Source organism: Lepidochelys olivacea (genome assembly GCF_965140295.1).
Source record: "Lepidochelys olivacea isolate rLepOli2 genome assembly, chromosome: 3".
Lineage (NCBI taxonomy): Eukaryota > Metazoa > Chordata > Testudines > Cheloniidae > Lepidochelys > Lepidochelys olivacea.
The window spans coordinates 183,345,270-183,365,520 of NC_140413.1; the positions used below are offsets into that span (position 1 = coordinate 183,345,270).

Sequence of the window (20,251 nt, forward strand, 5' to 3'; positions counted from 1 at the left end):
TTCTCCCCATCCCTGAATGTGGAGAGGAGTATGCAACAGCCTTCTGCCCCTGAGTTATGATTCCCACACACTGGTTTAGTTAAAGAAAAAATAAAGTTTATTAACTACAAAAATAGATTTTATGTGATTATAAGTGATAGCAAACAGATCAAAGCCAATTATCTAGCAAATAAACAAAAACACAAACTAAATGCAACATACTAAACAGATTGGTTATGAATAGCAGATTCTCACCCTAAGTGGTGATACAAGCAGGCTGCAGATTCTTAAAGAGCAAGCTGCACTTACAGCTTGGAATGCCCAGGTGTTCCATTCACAGGCTAAAAAGCCCTTTAGCCTGGGTCCAGCACTTCACCCCAGTTCAGTCTTTGTTCCTCAGGTGTTTCCAGGATCCTGTTTGTGTGGGGAGCGAAGAATACCAGATGATGTCACTCCCAGCCTTATATACCTTTTGCATATGGTGGGAACCCTTTGTTTCAAAGCTTAGTTCCCAGACCCCCTCCTGAAACCCATCCCCTGCCCCAGCCTAGAGCCTGAATCCCCTCCCACACCTAAACTCCCTCCCAGAACCCAACCCCACACCCCCTCCCACAGTCCAATCCCCTGCCCCAGCCTGGTGAAAGTGAGGGTGGGGATGAGCGAGTGACAGAGGGAGGGGGGAAGGAGTGAGCAGGGGGTCAGGCCTCGGAGAAGGGGTGGGGCAGGGGTGTGGCCTCAAGAGCAGGGCACGAGGTGGGGTGGGGCAAGGGTCTTTGGGTTTGTGCAATTATATAGTTGGCAACCCTACCGGACGGTCATGTGGAAGCCCTGGCCATGCTGGAAGAGTGTGCCCAGCAGTGCAGCCGGCAGCTCGCTGGGCACCAGCCAGCATAGGCGCAACACCAACCAAATGTCAGGCGGATCACGTCTCCATGGGCCCAGCTTGTGCGTGCGTGAGGGCCCATTGACTGTTCTGTCCTGGGGCCCGGAATTGCTGTTGGCGGGACTGAAGATTAGGGTTGGAAGGGACCTCAGGAGGACATCTAGTCCAACCCCCTGCTCAAAGCAGGATCAACCCCAACTAAATCATCCCAGTCAGGGCTTTGTCAAGCCAGGACTTAAAAAACTCTAAGGATGGAGATTCCACCTCTTCCTTAGGTAATCCATTCCAGTGCTTCACCACCCTCCTAGTGGAATAGTGTTTCCTAATATCCAACCTAGCCCTCCCCTATTGCAACTTGAGACCATTTCTCCTTTTTCTGTCATCCGCCACCACTGAGAACAGCCTAGCTCCATCCTCTTTGGAACCCCCCTTCACATAGTTGAAGGCTGCTATTAAATCCTCCCTCATTCTTCTCTTCTGCAGAATAAATAAGCAAGTTAACCAGTGGCGGATTAATGATTTTGCCACCCCTAGGCCCAGAAATAATTGCCGTCCCCCGCACAACTCGCCTCTGCTCCGCCTCCTCCCCTGAGCGCGCTGCCGGGTCCTGCTTCTCCCCGCTCCCTGCCAGTGCTTGTGCACGAAGGAGGGGGGAAGGGGGGAATGCGGCACGCTCAGGAGAGGAGGCAGGGCTGGGGTGGGGATTTGGGGAAGGGGACCAATAGAGGCAGGTAGGGGGCAGAGAAGGGGTGGAGTTGGGGTGAGGCCAGGGGCAGAGGGCGCAAACCGGCACCGGGGGGAAGCAGCCTCTGGCTGCTCCTATAAATTTGCCGCCCCTGCAAATTTGCTGCTCTAGGCCAAATTTGCCTTGTTGGCCTAGGCATTAATACACCACTGCAGTTCCCTCAGCCTCTCCTCATAAGTTATGTGTTTCGGCCCCCTAATCATTTTTATTGCCCTCCGCTGTTATCAATATTGCCAGCTTCAAGAGCCTTCAGAAATCATGGGTCATGCTTCAAAAAATGATGATTGGCTAAAAACTCAAGAGGTATTGTTAGGATTTTGGTTTTCAAGCATTTCTCCACAACCCTGAGGGCTAGAAACTTACTTACTTAAAAAGGAAAGCTGAGATTCTCACATAAACACAGGGTTCCAAGAGCTGGGGATTTAGGAAAAACACCAAATATCACAGAACTCACAATAAAATAATGAGGGTGAACAACAGTGATTGTTGAAGACCCACCCCTTCTCCAAGCAGCCAAGAGTAGGGAGGAGAATTTTCCCTTCCCTGTAGACAACTGATTCTATGTGGGAGGGATAGAGACAGCAGAGATCCTCCTCTATCACAGCAGCCCCATGGGGAAAGAGAAAGAACTAGTGTGCAGGTGATGCTGTAAATTTAAACAGACAGCTCCTAGCCAGAAGCTGGTACCATAAAGGGATCCACTAAGAAGGGTCCAGAGAGAGCACCCTGGTAAAAAATCCAGCACCCTCCCACTCCCCAGCAGCTAGGGGTGACAGGGGTATGTGCTTATCACTAAGGGATACATCTTTGGGTCTGGGCCTCATTCAGGTTCCCCCACCTCATCTTACACATCTACCTGTGGATAGAAGGTTTTGGGTTTTGGCTAAAGTTTTCAAGCCCTGCCTAAACTTCTGTGTAGCGCAGATAGCAATGATACATCATGTACTGCATTCCACTCCAGAGACGGCTGCCCTTCACTAGAGGTGAAGTGATAAACACTTTGGGGGTCTCTTTTTCAGGAGGAAAGATGAGGTTTGTGTGTGTGTGTGTGTGAATATTATGTTAATGTCTTCTGAACTTAAATTAGGCCTCTGTTAGTAAAAAAAATAGCTAACCAAGTCATTTTAATTGCTTTTCATAGGACAGACTTCAATACCTAGTGCTCAAATATTTCAATTCCCACTTTAGGTAAAAGATGTCTCATGAGAAGACATAATACTTGACATAATATGAATATTAAAACTTAAATTCAGAAAGTTGAGTTGGTGCTTTGAAAATGTAAAAAATAGATCTCATTTAAAAGATGTTTTCCCAGAAGCTTTATATTTTTCATCTCTTTTCCAGGAAGCAATCCCATTAGAAGACATGTACGGTAACAGGCATATTGATGAAACATTAGATTAAAATATACATAGTTAGTCTATTAATCTTGGAGTCAGCATGTATCTTGTCATCTGCAACATTTATCCCCCTTGTCTAAAGCAAACAGTGGCCATTCTTATATGTGTATTTCCTTAGTAGTTTCATTTCACTAATGATGATTTTTATTATTTGTATTGTGTGTGTTTCTGAAATTTAGAGCATTACGCTCCAGTTAAACTCAAATGAAAAAAATATTATATTAATTTTTAATTCCTCAATAAAACTTAGATCCAAATAAATACATTAGATATTTCTAATATTTTACTGTTGCATTCACCATAGTAGTACCTTGGGGAACTGAATCTATAAGACACAGTCTGGCAGGTGTGGATTTTTTTACTCCAGCTATTCACCTGTGGGAGTGTCAGTATTATTGCTTTTCTTTGGAAGTGGTTAAAGGTTACAAGCTTTATGAGCTTGGGTTATCTGTGGTCTGTTCTAAAAGTACTTTTGTGCCAAATTTGCACACAATCCAGAATTATTACTGCAGAGAATAGTAAAACCTTGCTGATGCCACAAGAAATATCATTATTTTGGGGATGTATTTTTATACTTCCATAGTTTTTATTGCATCTAAAGTTGGCAAACTGGTAGTGCTGGACCAGAGGCCAAAAAGAAACAAAATCATAACTGTCAGCTGTTGCCTTGATTTGCCTTTCATGTGAGCTGCTCCACTTCTGTGGATCATTTTCATTCTCAGTGTTTTGTCAGGACAAGTTAGCAATACTTAGAGTACACAGACCATAAAACATGTCTGAAAACACTCCCTAGCTGTTCTTACATTGCAATAGTTACAATCAGTGGCTTGAAGACAAGAGTTTTCAGATCATTGATATAAATTTCTTCAGTGCTTGAGCACTTAAAACTCTTATAGATCTCAGGTTTCAGAGTAGCAGCTGTGTTAGTCTGTATTCGCAAAAAGAAAAGGAGGACTTGTGGCACCTTAGAGACTAACAAATGTATTTGAGCATAAGCTTTCGTGAGCTACAGCTCACTTTATCTGATGCATAGATCTCAGAATCTGTTAGGAATGAAGGATTGGACCCCAAACATATGCCTGCTTTATCCTTTTCCATCTCTCTGACTAGTTAGTTGGTCCTCATCACCATAGTATCTAAGTGCCTCCTAGTCTTTAATATATTTGTTCTCACAGTCTGAGGTCAGGCTCCTATAGCTGACCAGACAGTTGGGACCGAGAGATTTTTAAGCCTTATATCTTTAAAACTCCATGTACTTTGTCCCAAAACTACCCAGAAAACTCTACCCTGAAATGAGATGTCATATGTAAAACTACAGGGGTGGATTGATTTGGTTCTGTTGAGGTTACGTAACTGGGTTCATATGCATAAGAACATGTTGAAAATTTGATTTATAACATGGCAACTAGCTTCATCTTTAACTATGGAGGTCTGATGAATTTGCTCAGCATCAGATTACTAATTACTACCATTACTAATCCTCTAAATCAGTGGTTTTCAAAGTGGCCTACCCCTAAGATTATGCAATCTCTCATCAGGAGGGATGCGAGCTCTCTTCAGGAGGGATGTGCAGAAAAATCTTGTAATGGCAGACAATGCACTTATGTAGTAAGACTTGGCAATCTAACCATAGGTATATCATGACCCTATCTCAGATGGGGTACGCAGTAGACTATATAATTTGGAAGGGAGTACACAGCCTAAAAAATTTGAAAACCACTGCTCTAAATCATCCAGTTCTTCCTTTCATGGGGTGCTTTCCCTGCTGGAGCTCCTCCTCCTTGTGGCTGGAGCTGGGGAATTAGCTCTGCCAGTATGATTCCCCTTTCTGCAAATGTTCACTCTGTCTCTCTCTCACACTCTCTCTCCCTTTTGGGACTCGACTACTCCCTCTTTTTGGCTCAGCCCTCTGGCCGGGTCACTCTAGTTTTCCTCTTCCAGGGGTTTGTGTACCAAAGTCTCTCTGTAGCAGTTGTCCCCGGCAGTCTTCCCATTCACTCCCCATCAATCGTACCACTTCCTGAGCGGCTGGTAGGGGAACCAGGGCCTCCCTTTTCTCCAAGTTCCAGCCCAGGGACCCTGCAACCAGTGATTAAGGTCCACACTGTCCCACACCTTGCTGCTGTTTCCTGGACTGCTTCCTACATTGCCTCTATCAGGATTCTTCTCCACCCTCCTCCAGGTCTTTCCTTCTCTCTAGGTCAAACTCCCTTTTCTCTCTAGCCTCAGAGAGAGTGACTGCAGACCTCAGCATTGCAGCCCCTCCCCCAGTCTCAGCTATTTGGCTTTATACTAGCCCTGCCTGTTCCTGTATAGGTGAGCTTCATCCTTTAATTAGTCCTCATTGCTCTCTGGCAATACCAGTACAAAGGATAATCATTCAACATGAATGTTGATTTACTCACATACTTAATAACTGAAAGGCAATCCTACAGTGCTCATCACCATTGTATCTGAAAAGGAATTCTCACCCTGCCTCCATTTTCATATCTGTTTTACACCATTGCGGATTCATAGTAAAGAAAGTAACAGCAGCACAGCTGTAGAGCTTCAGTGTTGATGCTACCTAAGCAGCTGGGAGGGGTTCTGCTTTTGGTGTAGGTAGTTTTTCAAACCATTCACTGACACAGTTAAACTGACCTAACTATCTAGTGTAGACCAGTGGTTAGCTTGGGGCAGGGATTGTGGTTTTGTTCTGTGTTTGTACAGCGCCAAGCACTGTGAGGTCCTGGTCCATGGTTAGGATTCCTAGGTGCTATAGTGGTACAAATAATAAATAATAAAAACATAGAAGAAAGAATCTATTTAATTCCCAGGACAATGTGTGTGACATAATTATTAAAATTCTATTTTAAATCTAGGTATAACAATAAGGAAATACTAGGCAGCAAAACCATACCATTACTAGAGTGGCGTAGGAAATGTTTTTCTCATCCTGTGAATATTTTTGAGTTCAGTATTTTTTCCTGTCTTGCATTGGGATAAAAAGTCAAAATTTCTAAAATGTTCACAAACCAAGAAACTGATTTTTTTTTCATTTCAAGTCAAAACATTTCATTTTATAATTTTGAAAAAAATAGTTCTGGTTTAAATGTTTTCTTTTTTAACCTTTCAGTCTAATTAGCTTGAAATTCCAAATGAAAGTTCATTTCAAACTGGAAAAATGGAATATTATGCTTCAAAGTCGTCCAAACAAATGTTCTGACAATTCTGAAATTTTCTCTTTTGACTTTTTTGAGTTGGGAAGTTCATTGAACACTCCAGCCTTGTTTAGTGAACCATTTCAGTTTTGAGGAATCAGCTTTTTTGGAAGAAAAAACAATTAGTCAACAAATTCCCAACCAGCTCTAAACATTTCCCCCACATTTCCAGAGAGTTACATTGTGTTTTAGTCTCATAACTTCCGCTAATAATAGAGCTTCAAAGTCCATGAAATAGTTCCCTTTGATATCAAGTTTTTAATGCCTTTCTGTACCATGTTACTATATTAGAGGTGGGAAGACTTTGTCTTGGTGACAGCATAAATTGAAAGCTATATCGGGTTCTAATCAACAATAATAAACCATATGCCTGATCATGAAGTTTGAGATGAATGTTCTATTGATAGATATTGTGTACTCAGCTGACATACTGTGTATACTATCAACATTCATATGGATGTAAAATGGGCAAACACATTTTTTTCAAATATAGATATGTATATGGCCAAAGGTTCTGTCTTTTGAGTTTATAAAAAAATTGTTTGGTGTGTTAATATATGGAAATTGTGCTGTGACCTATTTAAAATGACATCACAGTAACCAGTAACTTAGTTTGGAAAAGGCACTGCACATGCTAAATGCTCCATGCTTATACTTGTCCCACTTAAAGGTAATTTGTTTGTCATTTCTGTTTATAAATATAGAGAAAGTATAGAGAAAGCAAATAGATGAAATAGGGTATATGAGTATTGTAATTACGATTCACCGTAAAAATGGAGTCTGCTTCATGAACCTCAAAGCCTTTGATTTCTCAAAAAACCTCTTTGAAAAAAATACATATACCATGTAGTCATATGCATTAAAAAGTTCTGTATTTCGTCACCTAGCCCTGGTCTACACTAGGACTTTAGGTCGAATTTAGCAGCGTTAAATCGATGTAAACCTGCACCTGTCCACACGATGAAGCCCTTTTTTTCGACTTATAGGGCTCCTAAAATCGATTTCCTTACTCCAGCCCTGACAAGTGGATTAGCGCTTAAATCAGCCTTTCCGGGTCAAATTTGGGGTACTGTGGACACAATTCGACGGTGTTGGCCTCCGGGAGCTATCCCAGAGTGCTCCATTGTGACCGCTCTGGACAGCAGTCTCAACTCAGTTGCACTGGCCAGGTAGACCGGAAAAGTACCGCGAACTTTTGAATCTCATTTCCGGAGACTGCGGGAACTGTGGGATAGCTACCCACAGTGCAACACTCCGGAAGTCAACACTTGCCTCAGTACTGTGGAAGCACTCCGCCGAGTTAATGCACTTAATGCACTTAGAGCATTTTCTGTGGGGACACACACACTCAAATATATAAAAACGATTTCTAAAAAAACTACTTCTATAAATTTGATCTTATTTCATAGTGTAGACATACCCCTAGTGAAAGTGGTGATTGCTACAGAATTATGGCAATATTATATTTCTGTTGAATATCAGTAGCAGGATAAGTGGATGAATAAGACACATGGAGCACACAAATTACTGCTTTAATGGTAGGAAATGGTGGAAATCTTACACGTTTTCTCAGTCAATTCAGCTTTGGCACTTGGATATATGGTAGCATGACAGTTGTTTTTTGGATTTGGTAGTCTCCTGAATGACTGTAAGATGACTAGTTCTCTGTAACTGTCACAAGGGAGAAAAGATAAATTTGGGCACAAGACCGAAGCCTGAGGGACACCAAAAGGGAGTGGAAAGGGGAGGAGTAGGAAGGTAAGCCTCCAAAGAAACACTGAAGGAATGGTCAGCAGGATAAGAAAAGAACAAGAGGAGTACAGTCAAGGCTAGAGCAGCTGGAGGAGGAGAGACTGACTGATCAGTGAGGCAGCAGACTAAAAGGAGTAAGTTTGGAGAAGGGCCCCTTCAACTTAAAGTTGCTTTGAAAAGAAGAGAGCAGAGCTGAGAGACGAGAGAATAGAAACATAACCTAGAGGAAGTCATTGAGGAATTATGGGGCATTCTCTAAAGGCATCAGCAGTGCAGCTGGAGGAGCTGAGATAATTAATCTGTGGGAGGAGACTGGGGCAGAAACATGGAAAATTGAAGTTACTTAGTTGAGAGTATTCAGAGTAACAGCCGTGTTAGTCTGTATTCGCAAAAAGAAAAGGAGTACTTGTGGCACCTTAGAGACTAACCAATTTATTTGAGCATGAGCTTTCGTGAGCTACAGCTCACTTCATCGGATGCATACCGTGGAAACTGCAGCAGACTTTATATATACACAGAGAATATGAAACAATACCTCCTCCCACCCCACTGTCCTGCTGGTAATAACTTATCTAAAGTGATCATCAGGTGGGCCATTTCCAGCACAAATCCAGGTTTTCTCACCCTCCACCCCCCCCCCCCACAAATTCACTCTCCTGCTGGTGATAGCCCATCCAAAGTGACAACTCTTTACACAATGTGCATGATAATCAAGTTGGGCTATTTCCTGCACAAATCCAGGTTTTCTCACATCCCCCCCACCCCCATACACACAGAAACTCACTCTCCTGCTGGTAATAGCTCATCCAAACTGACCACTCTCCAAGTTTAAATCCAAGTTAAACCAGAACATCTGGGGGGGGGGGTAGGAAAAAACAAGAGGAAACAGGCTACCTTGCATAATGACTTAGCCACTCCCAGTCTCTATTTAAGCCTAAAGTAATAGTATCCAATTTGCAAATGAATTCCAATTCAGCAGTTTCTCGCTGGAGTCTGGATTTGAAGTTTTTTTGTTTTAAGATAGCGACCTTCATGTCTGTGATTGCGTGACCAGAGAGATTGAAGTGTTCTCCGACTGGTTTATGAATGTTATAATTCTTGACATCTGATTTGTGTCCATCTACTTTTTTACGTAGAGACTGTCCAGTTTGACCAATGTAAATGGCAGAGGGGCATTGCTGGCACATGCCCGCTCGTTCACCTGCACATCCACCAATGTGATATATGCCATCATGTGCCAGCAATGCCCCTCTGCCATTTACATTGGTCAAACTGGACAGTCTCTACGTAAAAGAATAAATGGACACAAATCAGATGTCAAGAATTATAACATTCATAAACCAGTCGGAGAACACTTCAATCTCTCTGGTCACGCAATCACAGACATGAAGGTCGCTATCTTAAAACAAAAAAACTTCAAATCCAGACTCCAGCGAGAAACTGCTGAATTGGAATTCATTTGCAAATTGGATACTATTACTTTAGGCTTAAATAGAGACTGGGAGTGGCTAAGTCATTATGCAAGGTAGCCTGTTTCCTCTTGTTTTTTCCTACACTCCCGCCCCCAGATGTTCTGGTTTAACTTGGATTTAAACTTGGAGAGTGGTCAGTTTGGATGAGCTATTACCAGCAGGAGAGTGAGTTTGTGTGTGTATGGGGGGTGGGGGGGATGTGAGAAAACCTGGATTTGTGCAGGAAATAGCCCAACTTGATTATCATGCACATTGTGTAAAGAGTTGTCACTTTGGATGGGCTATCACCAGCAGGAGAGTGAATTTGTGTGGGGGGGTGGAGGGTGAGAAAACCTGGATTTGTGCTGGAAATGGCCCACCTGATGATCACTTTAGATAAGCTATTACCAGCAGGACAGTGGGGTGGGAGGAGGTATTGTTTCATATTCTCTGTGTGTATATATAAAGTCTGCTGCAGTTTCCACAGTATGCATCCGATGAAGTGAGCTGTAGCTCACGAAAGCTCATGCTCAAATAAATTGGTTAGTCTCTAAGGTGCCACAAGTACTCCTTTTCTTTTTAGTTGAGAGTAGAAAACTGATAGGAGAGCAAGAAAGAGCCAGGCAGAGGGACAGGAGCAGTTGGGGAAGGAGTGGAGCCAGAAAGGACTGGACTTCAAAAGATGAGGGTCAGAGGAGTTATCTGACATCACTTCTGCAGCCTGTGGGTCTGGGGGAGTAATGGATAGAGAGGGCAGAGATCAAAGCTGCATTGGAAGGACAAAGCCTCTTTTTGGAAAGCTCAAGAGGGAGAAGGAGTTAGAGATATGGGCTGTGAAGTGAGTTTCTTGGAGTAAATCTAATAAACAAAAATTAAAAATAACTTTTGAGGTAAAAAATAACTTTTGAGGTAAAAAAGTTATTTTCATAGGCTATGAAACCATTTATAGAATTATTATTAACTCTACATATGTCTCTGATACTACACTGTGCAATATTTCCTTTTCACCTCAGTTTAATAACAGTCATTATTCACAAATGAAGTATATCTCCTGACTTTTGTAGAAAAAAACCTATAACTTCTTTAGTCATTGTTTTTAATGAGCACACTGAAGTACTTCATTAAGCTATAAATACCCCATTACAGATGTCTTCTTAATTATTAGAATATATTATAGTATTGAACCATTTACCCATCTCAAAGAAGGTATAATCCTGTACATGAGTAAATCAGTAGCATATGTCTAGTGATATCATCACCAGTTTTTGTTTTGCAGAATTTATAAAAACAATATGAGCTTAGAATATTTCTAACCCAGAAGATGAGGCTAAGAAATTTTAAATATTTCTAGATTTTCCTGACAATTCTTCTGAAAGTTCCCTCCCCCCAAGGTTTTTGCCTGTGAAAGGAAATGCAAGGTATTAGATTTATTCCTGTGAAATGTGGAGTTCCCTCAACTATCACTGAAATAACTGTGGCCCTGATTCTGCATTTGTGTGGATCTGATTGCAGAATCTGAGCCTATGTGTATTTAAAGTGACAGACACTTCTCTTGCATTACAAATAAACTCCATCCCTCTATGGGTCTAATTCTGAAAACCCTTACTCACAACAGTCATCCATGCTCATTAGACTAATCCTATTGACTTCCTCAGGACTGTTTTTGTGACTATAGGATAGGTTTGTGAGGAAGGGATTGTGAAAATGGGTCCCAGTTTTTCAAGCTGAAAGAAATCCTTATTCTTCTTGCTGATGAAAGAGGAGCTAGTGCTGACTTTTCTATTTTTAAACCCTGTTAAATAAAGAAAGCTATTTGGTATTCATGAAGAAGATAGGGGACCATAGGGAAGAAATTTACTTGAGCTTTTTAATTTTTTTCTTGGTGAGACCCTTTGGGAAAAGGAGCAAACTCAGTTGGTGAAAGTAACTGATGTGGAATATCAATTATCCCTGAAAGAGATGTCCCAGACTCAATGAACTGTCAGGAGTTTGTTACTACCATATGCAAGCCTTCAGAAGTTAAATCTAAGGAGAGAAGCTGTTGTTAGGAATCTTTCCCAGTACAACACAATCTCTAATTCTCACTAAAACAACTCTTAATCAGTACTTCTTCTTTTCCCTCCTCCTCTTCCTTTTTTTTTTTAAACAGCACCAGGGAAAAATTGGAGTTAAGTTTAATGTTGGAACTGATGACATCTCTATCGAAGAGATCAACGCAATAATTAATGATGGAAAATACCATGTAGTACGTTTTACAAGAAGTGGCGGCAATGCCACATTACAGGTGGACAGCTGGCCAGTTATAGAACGTTACCCAGCAGGTAAGAAAGTAAACAAACATTTGTTGAAAAGGGGGTGGGGAAGTATTTGGAAATGTGCTTTGCTTTGCTTCTGTACTCATAAAATATCGACTCCTTCAAGATGCTCTAGTAGTTAATTGGGTAGTCAAAGAGTCATGAACATCTTGCAGTTTGTGATGATGGCATTTCCTATCTTTTGTCAAATTTAAAAACATAAGTGAGAATGGAGAAATGTAGATGTCAAGGCACAAAATAGCCAAGTTCCTTTTTAAATTTGTTATATTCTTTATTGGATCATTGTACTTAGACATAGAAAAGGCTTTGACAAAAGCAACATGATAAGCCCCCCAAAAATGACTTATGGGAAAATTTGTATTGAAGAAAATGTTGTCTGTGGTCTTTTAATAACATCCGGCTTTTATAGTGCTTTGAAACTTACGAAATCAACAGAAGTATTACAACAGATCTAGAAAGAGAAGAAAATACATCAGTTCTTAGCTGCATACACATACATCAGTTCTTAGCTGCATACGCAATCAATTTAAAGTGCATTTAGTTAAATACAATATATGGATTTGATCCTACAAAAGCTTTACTCACATGAGTGGCCCCATTGACATAAATGGAGCCACTCACAAGAAGAAAGGGTTTCCAGGATCTGGCCTGAATTTAGTATTCAAATCCTGTGCCTTGAAGAAGAATGTTTGCCATTAATATTATTTGTTTTTAAAGGCATCAGTTCTTCAGATATACAACATGTTTCTTATTTAAAATAACTGTTGAGCCATTAGTGGTAATTTGCAAATCTGCACATTATTTGTTGACAATTTTTGTGAATGTTTGTATTAGTAAATCAAAGGCAGCAAGCCAGAGATGAAAATGAAAGCTAGTCTGGTGAGCATATTTACTAGTTAATCTTTTTAGATACAAATAAATGGTAGAATTTTTTATCTTTTAAAATAAAGAAAAAAAGACTGTCCCCTTCTTCATGGATTTATATTTTAATTACAGAGTATATCAATTGCATTCCTTGTGCTAAGAATGAATTTGTTATACTTGAATCAACTTCTTTTCCTTTGCATTTGAGAGGATCCTCTCAGTTTTATGCCTCAGGAATAGAAAATTGCACAGGTGAACAGTCTTTTGTGGATCAAATCTGGGAAAATGCTCATATTTAAAACAAAAATGGTGTAGAAAATCTATACAAAAGGTGGGTCCAGATAACCATGAATGCCCAAGGTCTGTGTGCCAATATGTTCAACGAACTAGCAATTCTTGGTATTCAATTTAAAATGAGAGATTAGTTGCATTTGACAGCACACAAGGCTAGTTTTACATCTGAAACGCAAAACACTTCCATAAAGAAGCACAATGGAACATATGACATGCAAACTTCAGAATAGCGATGCTATATTATAGAGAAAAGCAAACTGTGTGTGTGTGTGTGTGTGCACACGCATGTCATGCACATGATTTCCCCCAAAGCCTTTTAGCTTTAATAGGGTTGGGGGGTCAGTGGAGGCTGGAATAAAGGGAAATGGAGTGGGACTTTAATTTAATGAGAAGGGGAAACAGGGCTTTTGGAGAGGGCAGGGGAAAGGGATGCTTGTGTAGATGAGGCCTGAAATATGGCATTATTTTCCTTTACACTGGTTGCAATCTTTTGAAGCTCTAAAGTAGCTATCCACTGGTATGGAAAAAGTCTGACTTTAGAGCAATATCCCAAACTCAAAGGAAAGAAACAAACATTAACATACTGATAGCTCCATTTTACAGAAACGAAAACATGCAATATAAGAGCTGTAGTACTGGCACGTTAATATACAGAATACTCTAATGATCCCATTTAAAAATAAGGAAATGACCATGCTGAAGCAATACATTCAGACCATGCCCAAGACTTCAGTTACATTTTTTTTTAACTTTCCATAAATTTAGAACATACCTAGACTTTTGTGCAAAAGATAATGGCCAATTTTCCTAGCGGAATGTAAGATATTCTGAGAGTCACCTCTTACGTGCTGCAGTACCAACAATGGTGAGTGCTAAAATGAGGACACTTTCCTTTTCATTAAAAATCTTACCTAGATTGTTGTGTGGAGACAGGGCTTCTAGATAATTTCTGTAAAATGATAAAATATTATTTGTTGTATTTCTGTTTATATTTGCTGTCCCCACAGTAGCTATGGTTGAGGTTGATTAAAGCTACTCTTTCAAATATAGCTCAGAATTTCCTTGCTTGTTTTATTGCTTGTCTCATGCACAACCATTGTAAAGCTTTAATTTTCCTTGAGTTTTTATCACTAGCATCATATTGTCCTTCTTCATACAATAACATCATCTTCAAAAGTTGTTTTTTCCCCCTTCTAATCAACATATCATCTTTCCATACTTTACTTTTGATTTTTCTCATGTTATTTCATCTAATGCTGAACTTTTGCTATGCCTTTCTTCAGAATGGCATAGTTTCTTCATATACTTGCATTGATATCTCACTTTGAGATACATCAAACCAGCTCAGAAGAGTGTGGATACCTCCAAACACGGAATAGTTCAGAAGTGTGCAAGATTGATTTTTCTCCAAATATGTAAGTGGTGCCATTTTGAGAGATATCACTCCAGCTCTCCTGAAAGCACTATTTCTAGAAGTGAATTCTTAAAGCTGTCAGATATTGCAGGTTGGCAAACACTGTTATATCTCCTGCTATATCTGTTTCAGAAGTGTTGCTGTTATTAGTACTTTAAGGATTGACAGGAACACTTAACCATCCTGACTACCCAGTGAACTAGCTGATATATCAGATGTTTGGTGGATGGACAAATTGTAATAGATTCCTGCATTATGGGGCATTAACTTTCATTTCAGTGCCAAAGATATGGGTTTCTGCAGTTTCTGTTTTTTGAGATTTTTCTATCTAATTTTATAAAGCACCTCTCACCAAAATATTTAAACACAGATTTACCCCCTCTTCTTGCTTCTGTATTGCTTAATTAAGAATAAACCAGAGTAGCAGGTTAATTAATAAATCTGTTATTTTAAAATATACAGTGGATCTCTTTTTCTCTAAAATATTTAGAAACATCTTTCTTCCAGTTTCCACCACAAGTACTCCTGTTCTTTTTGCGGATACAGACTAACATGGCTGCTACGCTGAAACTCATTCTCCTTCTATTACTTTACAAAAGGAAGATTATATTCAGAGTGATAATGTTTTAGTCTAGAAAAGGAACCTGTGCTTGCAAACATGTTTGTTTTAATTTCAGTGCCTGTGTAGTATCAAAGGCCTGGTCTACACTAAGGGGGGGGATCGATCTAAGATACGCAACTTCAGCTACAAGAATAGCATAACTGAAGTCGACATATCTTAGATCAACTTAGAATCACTTACTTTGAGTCCTTGTGGTGCGGGATCGACAGCTGCCGCTCCCCGTCGACTCCGCTTCCACCTCTCGACCTGGTGGAGTTCCGGAGTTGACGGCAGAGCAATCGGGGATCGATTTATCGCGTCTACACTAGATGCGATAAATCGATCCCGGATAGATCGATCACTACCCCCCAATCCGGCGGGTAGTGTAGACGTGGCCTTAGATACCTTCCATTTTGCCAGAATGTTGTTCTTTCTCTTATTGTGCCTCCTAGCAATTTTACAATAATCAATCAGAATCTGTAGATAACGAAACAGTGCAGCTAACACTTCACACTAGGCTATTATTCTCTCACTATATGTTTACTAGAAGTCAAAAAAACATGCTTTGAAGTGATCATATACATTCTTCCCAAAATACACTGTAAACTAAATATTATATTTAATAAAATACATATGTGCATGCACACACACATAGTGTATGTGTGTTTATGCTGATATTTGTAGAGGAGGATGTGAACACACATGTAAACATATATAAATTTGAACTCTATTTCTTTACAGGCATAACAAAATAAAAGCAAACATTGGAAAAATGGGAAAGACATGTAACAGAATAAAGTATAGAAACAAAAATAATATATACATTAATACAACAAAATGTATTATAGAAGAGATGTAACCCTCCTTTTCCTCCAAAAGTATCCAGCAGCTAACTAATTCAGTGCTTTAAGGCCTTTTTAGTCACCTCCCAGCCAGTGAGATTTGGCACCAGACTTGGCCTTTTTTTTGAGTTAAACATCTGAGCTATAATGAAGGGTACTTCAATCTGTGCTCCGAATTAAATCCATAGCTTCCCCCATCCCAGCTCTCACTGGTTGTACTGATTTTGCTCACCAACTCCCAGTCCTGTGGCTGGGACTGGGATGAGTTTGGGCCCTGCTAATGCACCTGTACTTCATTTAACTCCTGATCCAGAAGCTCACTAGGATGCTCCCTCTGATGAAGAGTAGATCCATTCATCTTTCGATGAGCAATAAAAAAACGCCTAGAACTGCACTGCATGCATGCATTCCGTTCTCCTAAATTAAATTCAGGAACCTATACATTATGTTCCTATATGCCTGATGACTGACACCTCTCCCCACTTCCTTACTAAATTTTGCTACCTTTGTTTGCCCCTTTTCTGGCTCATGGTTTGCCCCTCAGAAGGTTTTCTGACCTTATTTATTGGGACTGAGAAAACTTCTGAGCATGCCGTCAAAACTCCCTTTTCACTAGTTGATTATCCCCTGTCCCCCAAACCACATCATTCTCTCCCAAGTTAATTATCAGGATGTGTGAGAAACTGACTCTGGGCCTCCAAGAGCACAGAGTCAAAGTCCCACTGATCCAAAGTATTTTCTGCAATAACCAGTACATTAGATATGGGCAGACTGGTATCTAGGCACAAAACTGTTGTCCCAGAGGAGACAGAGAGGGGCCTGGTACTGCAGGATGAGATAAGTGATATGCCAGCAGAGCCTGGAATGGGCAAACTTGCATTTCCAGACAACCATCATGGATCTCTAGCCCACTTTAACCATCTTAGAAAAGCATGGGTGAAACACAGGCCCTGTCTGCTGTAGCATGAAGCACCCCCTGCCAATGCCCTCTCTAACACCTCTAGGTCTGACACCACTACAATCTCTCCAACACAGGTGACACAGGAAAAAGCTGCCAAAAACACTCCCAGAAAGATCCGTTTCCATACCACTGGAGCAGATAGGACCTGAATAGTGACTGCGTGATAGAGATCCTGTTGGGGTTATGATCAAGCCAAACCCTCCAGGAACCTGCACACCCAAGATCACCTGTATGAGTTAGAAAAACCAGCTATGCTGGCATAAGATGAAATCCCAGTGTGGTTTAGACATGCCCTTCTGGACTAATGCAACTGAGAACTTGGGTATGAGCCACGTAGTAATGTGGTTTCACCCTGCTTTATCCACGAAGGCTAAGAATCCTGAAAATCTGATGTTGTCCTAGGGCCTCTCTCAAGATTTTAGGGGTTATCAATCTTTCTGCCAAACTCAAAGCAGTTAGGAGCCAGGAATGGGGCCATCATGGCTAGATTTCATCTAGATGCTCAGACCCTCTCCACCTGGAAATGAGACAGAGCATTAGCAATCTGATATCTATTCCTGGGATGCGACTGACTCTAAGGTAAATGTTTAGAGTTAGACATCATAGCACACAAACTGCATAATTTTAGGAGATTTTCTGCCCAGGCTGTTAATATGGACCACTGATTGACTGTCAGGCCAGAGTAGGAACTGCTTGTCTAAACATTTCTTCCTCTACATCATAACTTCATTAGGACTAGAAAAAAATCCTTAATGGATGATATCCTATAGCAATCCCAAAGTATCCCATGCAGTGGCCATTACTCTGCACACCACTGTCCTTGGAAATATACTCCCAATCCAAAATCCCACCATCACATCTGAATAGACTTGGAGGTCTGTTGCTAGGATCCATTCTGACTGCCAGGAAAGATCATTCATCTCCTTCAGAACCACTCCCAATCTTGCAATTCATCCTTCATTTCCTTGGGTAGTCTAATGAGTTGGAAACATATTTTGCCACCTGTTGTGACTGCTTCCACCCAGGTTCAAAATGCCCAACATGGGATGATGACATGAAATGTGGATGCCTACTCAATGATTGCAGGATAATCTTATTTACACCTTGAGCTATTATCATCAGCTCATGGAGCTTCAGAACGTTCTCCATGTTAAGACAGCATAGGCCTGCAAGGGTGTCCAGTCGATCCAAAGTGAGATGTGAGGGAGGTCCCACTACTTTTTCTTTGGCCAGTGGGACACACATAGCTTATCTTCCTTCTCCCCATTTCCCTTTCCCTCTGAGACAGTTTCCCTATGTGGCTGGGAGAACATATCCACCTCATCTTTCTCCTTATCCTCTCCTTTGCTGCTTTAAGACAGTAGTGATTCAAGGGCTTTAACATTTCTACAGACAGACTTCTTGATGAATCAAACCCAGTGGTGTACACAGTGGATGCTGAAGAACCAGCTGTTATAATTGCTGGCTGAACTCACAAACTTAGAGGAGTAGCACCGCATTGCTTGTGGGGAGCAAGGCCCCAGAAGAAGCATAGTCCAAAGGAAAACAGCCACGGAGCTGGAGAAGCCAGGAGGAGGTCTCAGATATAAAGGGTCTTACTGCCCATTCCCAAACTTGTGGCCACTGTAAGGTAGGCATAAACCCCCCATCAGATGGAGCATCCATTGTCCCTGTGCCCTTTGTCACACAGGCTCTGAAAACCAATGTGGGACCAGTGAAACTAGGCCTGCTCGTTAAACTCCAGTTCTTCCCAGGGAATAACTATTATGCAGATGAACTCCCAAGAACCCTTCACTTAGGGAAACAGAGAAGGTAAAATGCACAGCATGGGGAAAACATTTGTGTGCAAAAGGGAGTGTCCTCTCTCTACTTGGATCTAGAAGGCATCTGGTCCATGAACCTTGTGGTGAGAAGAGAGAAAGAAAGATACCAGTGGCTCTGTAGTTCTTTGGTTTACCCAATAGAGGTAAATCCTGCGATACTTGGGAGGCAAAACTCATCAACATGCTGTAATGAATTTCACACGTTCAAGAAGTCAGCTTTCCTGGGATTCTATTAATCTCACTTCTACACCTGGGAACTTCCACAGGTAACTCCCATTACTGCTAAATCTATTATAGATTGATAGAAGAGATAAAGGAGAACCAGTGAATATAATTTATTTGGACTTTCACAAAGCTTTTGTTAAAGTCCCTCACAAGAAGCTATTCAGGGGGGAAAGGTAAAGTTTTTTCATAGATCATAAACTGGCTAAGAAACTGAAAGCAAAGGGCCAGATTCTCAGCTGGTTTAAATCATTAGTGTAAATCCATTCACTGCAGTGGAACTATGCTGATTTATACCATAAACAATATATTTATTACTAATATTGAAAAGGGATGGAACGTTGAGATAGCAATAGTTATAAATTACACAAATTTAGGTTAGTCTATACTGGAGAAGACACCACAGGGACCTGATAAAGATAGGTGAATAGGCATCACAATAGCAGGTGGAAATCTTAGTTGATGCATGGAAGGTAATTCACATGGGTGGGATAATTATTACTGCTGGGATCTAAATTAACTGTAACAACTCCAGACAAAGACCAAAGTGAAAACCTCTACTCAGTGCACAATAATGGTCAAAAAAGTGAACACGATCTTAGAATGCATAAAGAATGGGATAAAAAATAATACTGAAAATATTATAAAACTGTTATATAAATCAGTGGCACACTCTCACCTGGAATACTATGTTCAGTTCTTGTCGCCTTACCTCAAAAAATTATAGCAGAAATAGAAGGGGTTAAGAGATGAGTGACAACATTTATTAAAGACATGGAGAAAATTCCCTATGAGGAGTCACTGAAGCAACTGGAACCACTTAGATTAGCAAGGAAGTGGAAAAAAGGGGCTATTATAGGGGTATATAATAGAATAAATGATATAGAGAAGTAAATTGGATACTCCTTGTTAGACTTTTCTCATAATACAAGAACATGAGAACATTTGTAGGAACTGAAACATTTAAAAAAGAGCAAAGAAAATGATTTTTTAAACAATCCATAATTAACCCATGGAACTCACTGCCACAAAATATCAAGAGCCTAATGGGATTCAGGAGTCCAAGAGCTTAAAAGAATTCCAAAAAACTGGATATTTATACGGATACCAGGAACATCCTTACAATTACAATAAGCCAACAATTAACTGATTGAGTTAAGGATGAAATTTCCTTGATGGGGATGTGATTCCACAATTGTCTACGACTGGTTTCTTTCATCTTCCTCTGAAGCATTCGGTACTGACCACTGCTTGATCATATATGATAATTCCTATGTTCCTGTGTGAGATTAGGACCCTTTTTCAATGTCATTTCACAGATCATGTCAGTGGTTGGTGATAATAAAAATAGCAGTGCACTTTCCCCTCATATTTTGTTAGGTCATCTTCTGTTGAAACTGATATAAGGTCAATGAAAAAAAAAAGCTTTAAAAGATTACAAAATTTCTATCCTTCAATCATTTTTATTTAAAGAGGCTGGCTACTGTCCAAACAAGAGTTTGAGT

At 40.5% G+C, this 20,251-nt stretch overlaps 1 protein-coding gene across 23 annotated transcripts in view; it reads left to right on the plus strand.

The window, feature by feature from the left end:
- NRXN1 (neurexin 1) overlaps positions 1-20,251 on the plus strand; it is a 1,255,052-nt gene that overhangs the window by 1,047,720 nt on the left and 187,081 nt on the right. For all 23 annotated transcript variants that reach the window (XM_084623802.1, XM_084623813.1, XM_084623792.1 and 20 more), the window contains one exon: positions 11,560-11,731. In XM_084623802.1, the coding sequence (XP_084479928.1) occupies positions 11,560-11,731 (172 nt within the window). The remainder of the gene's footprint in view (positions 1-11,559; positions 11,732-20,251) is intronic.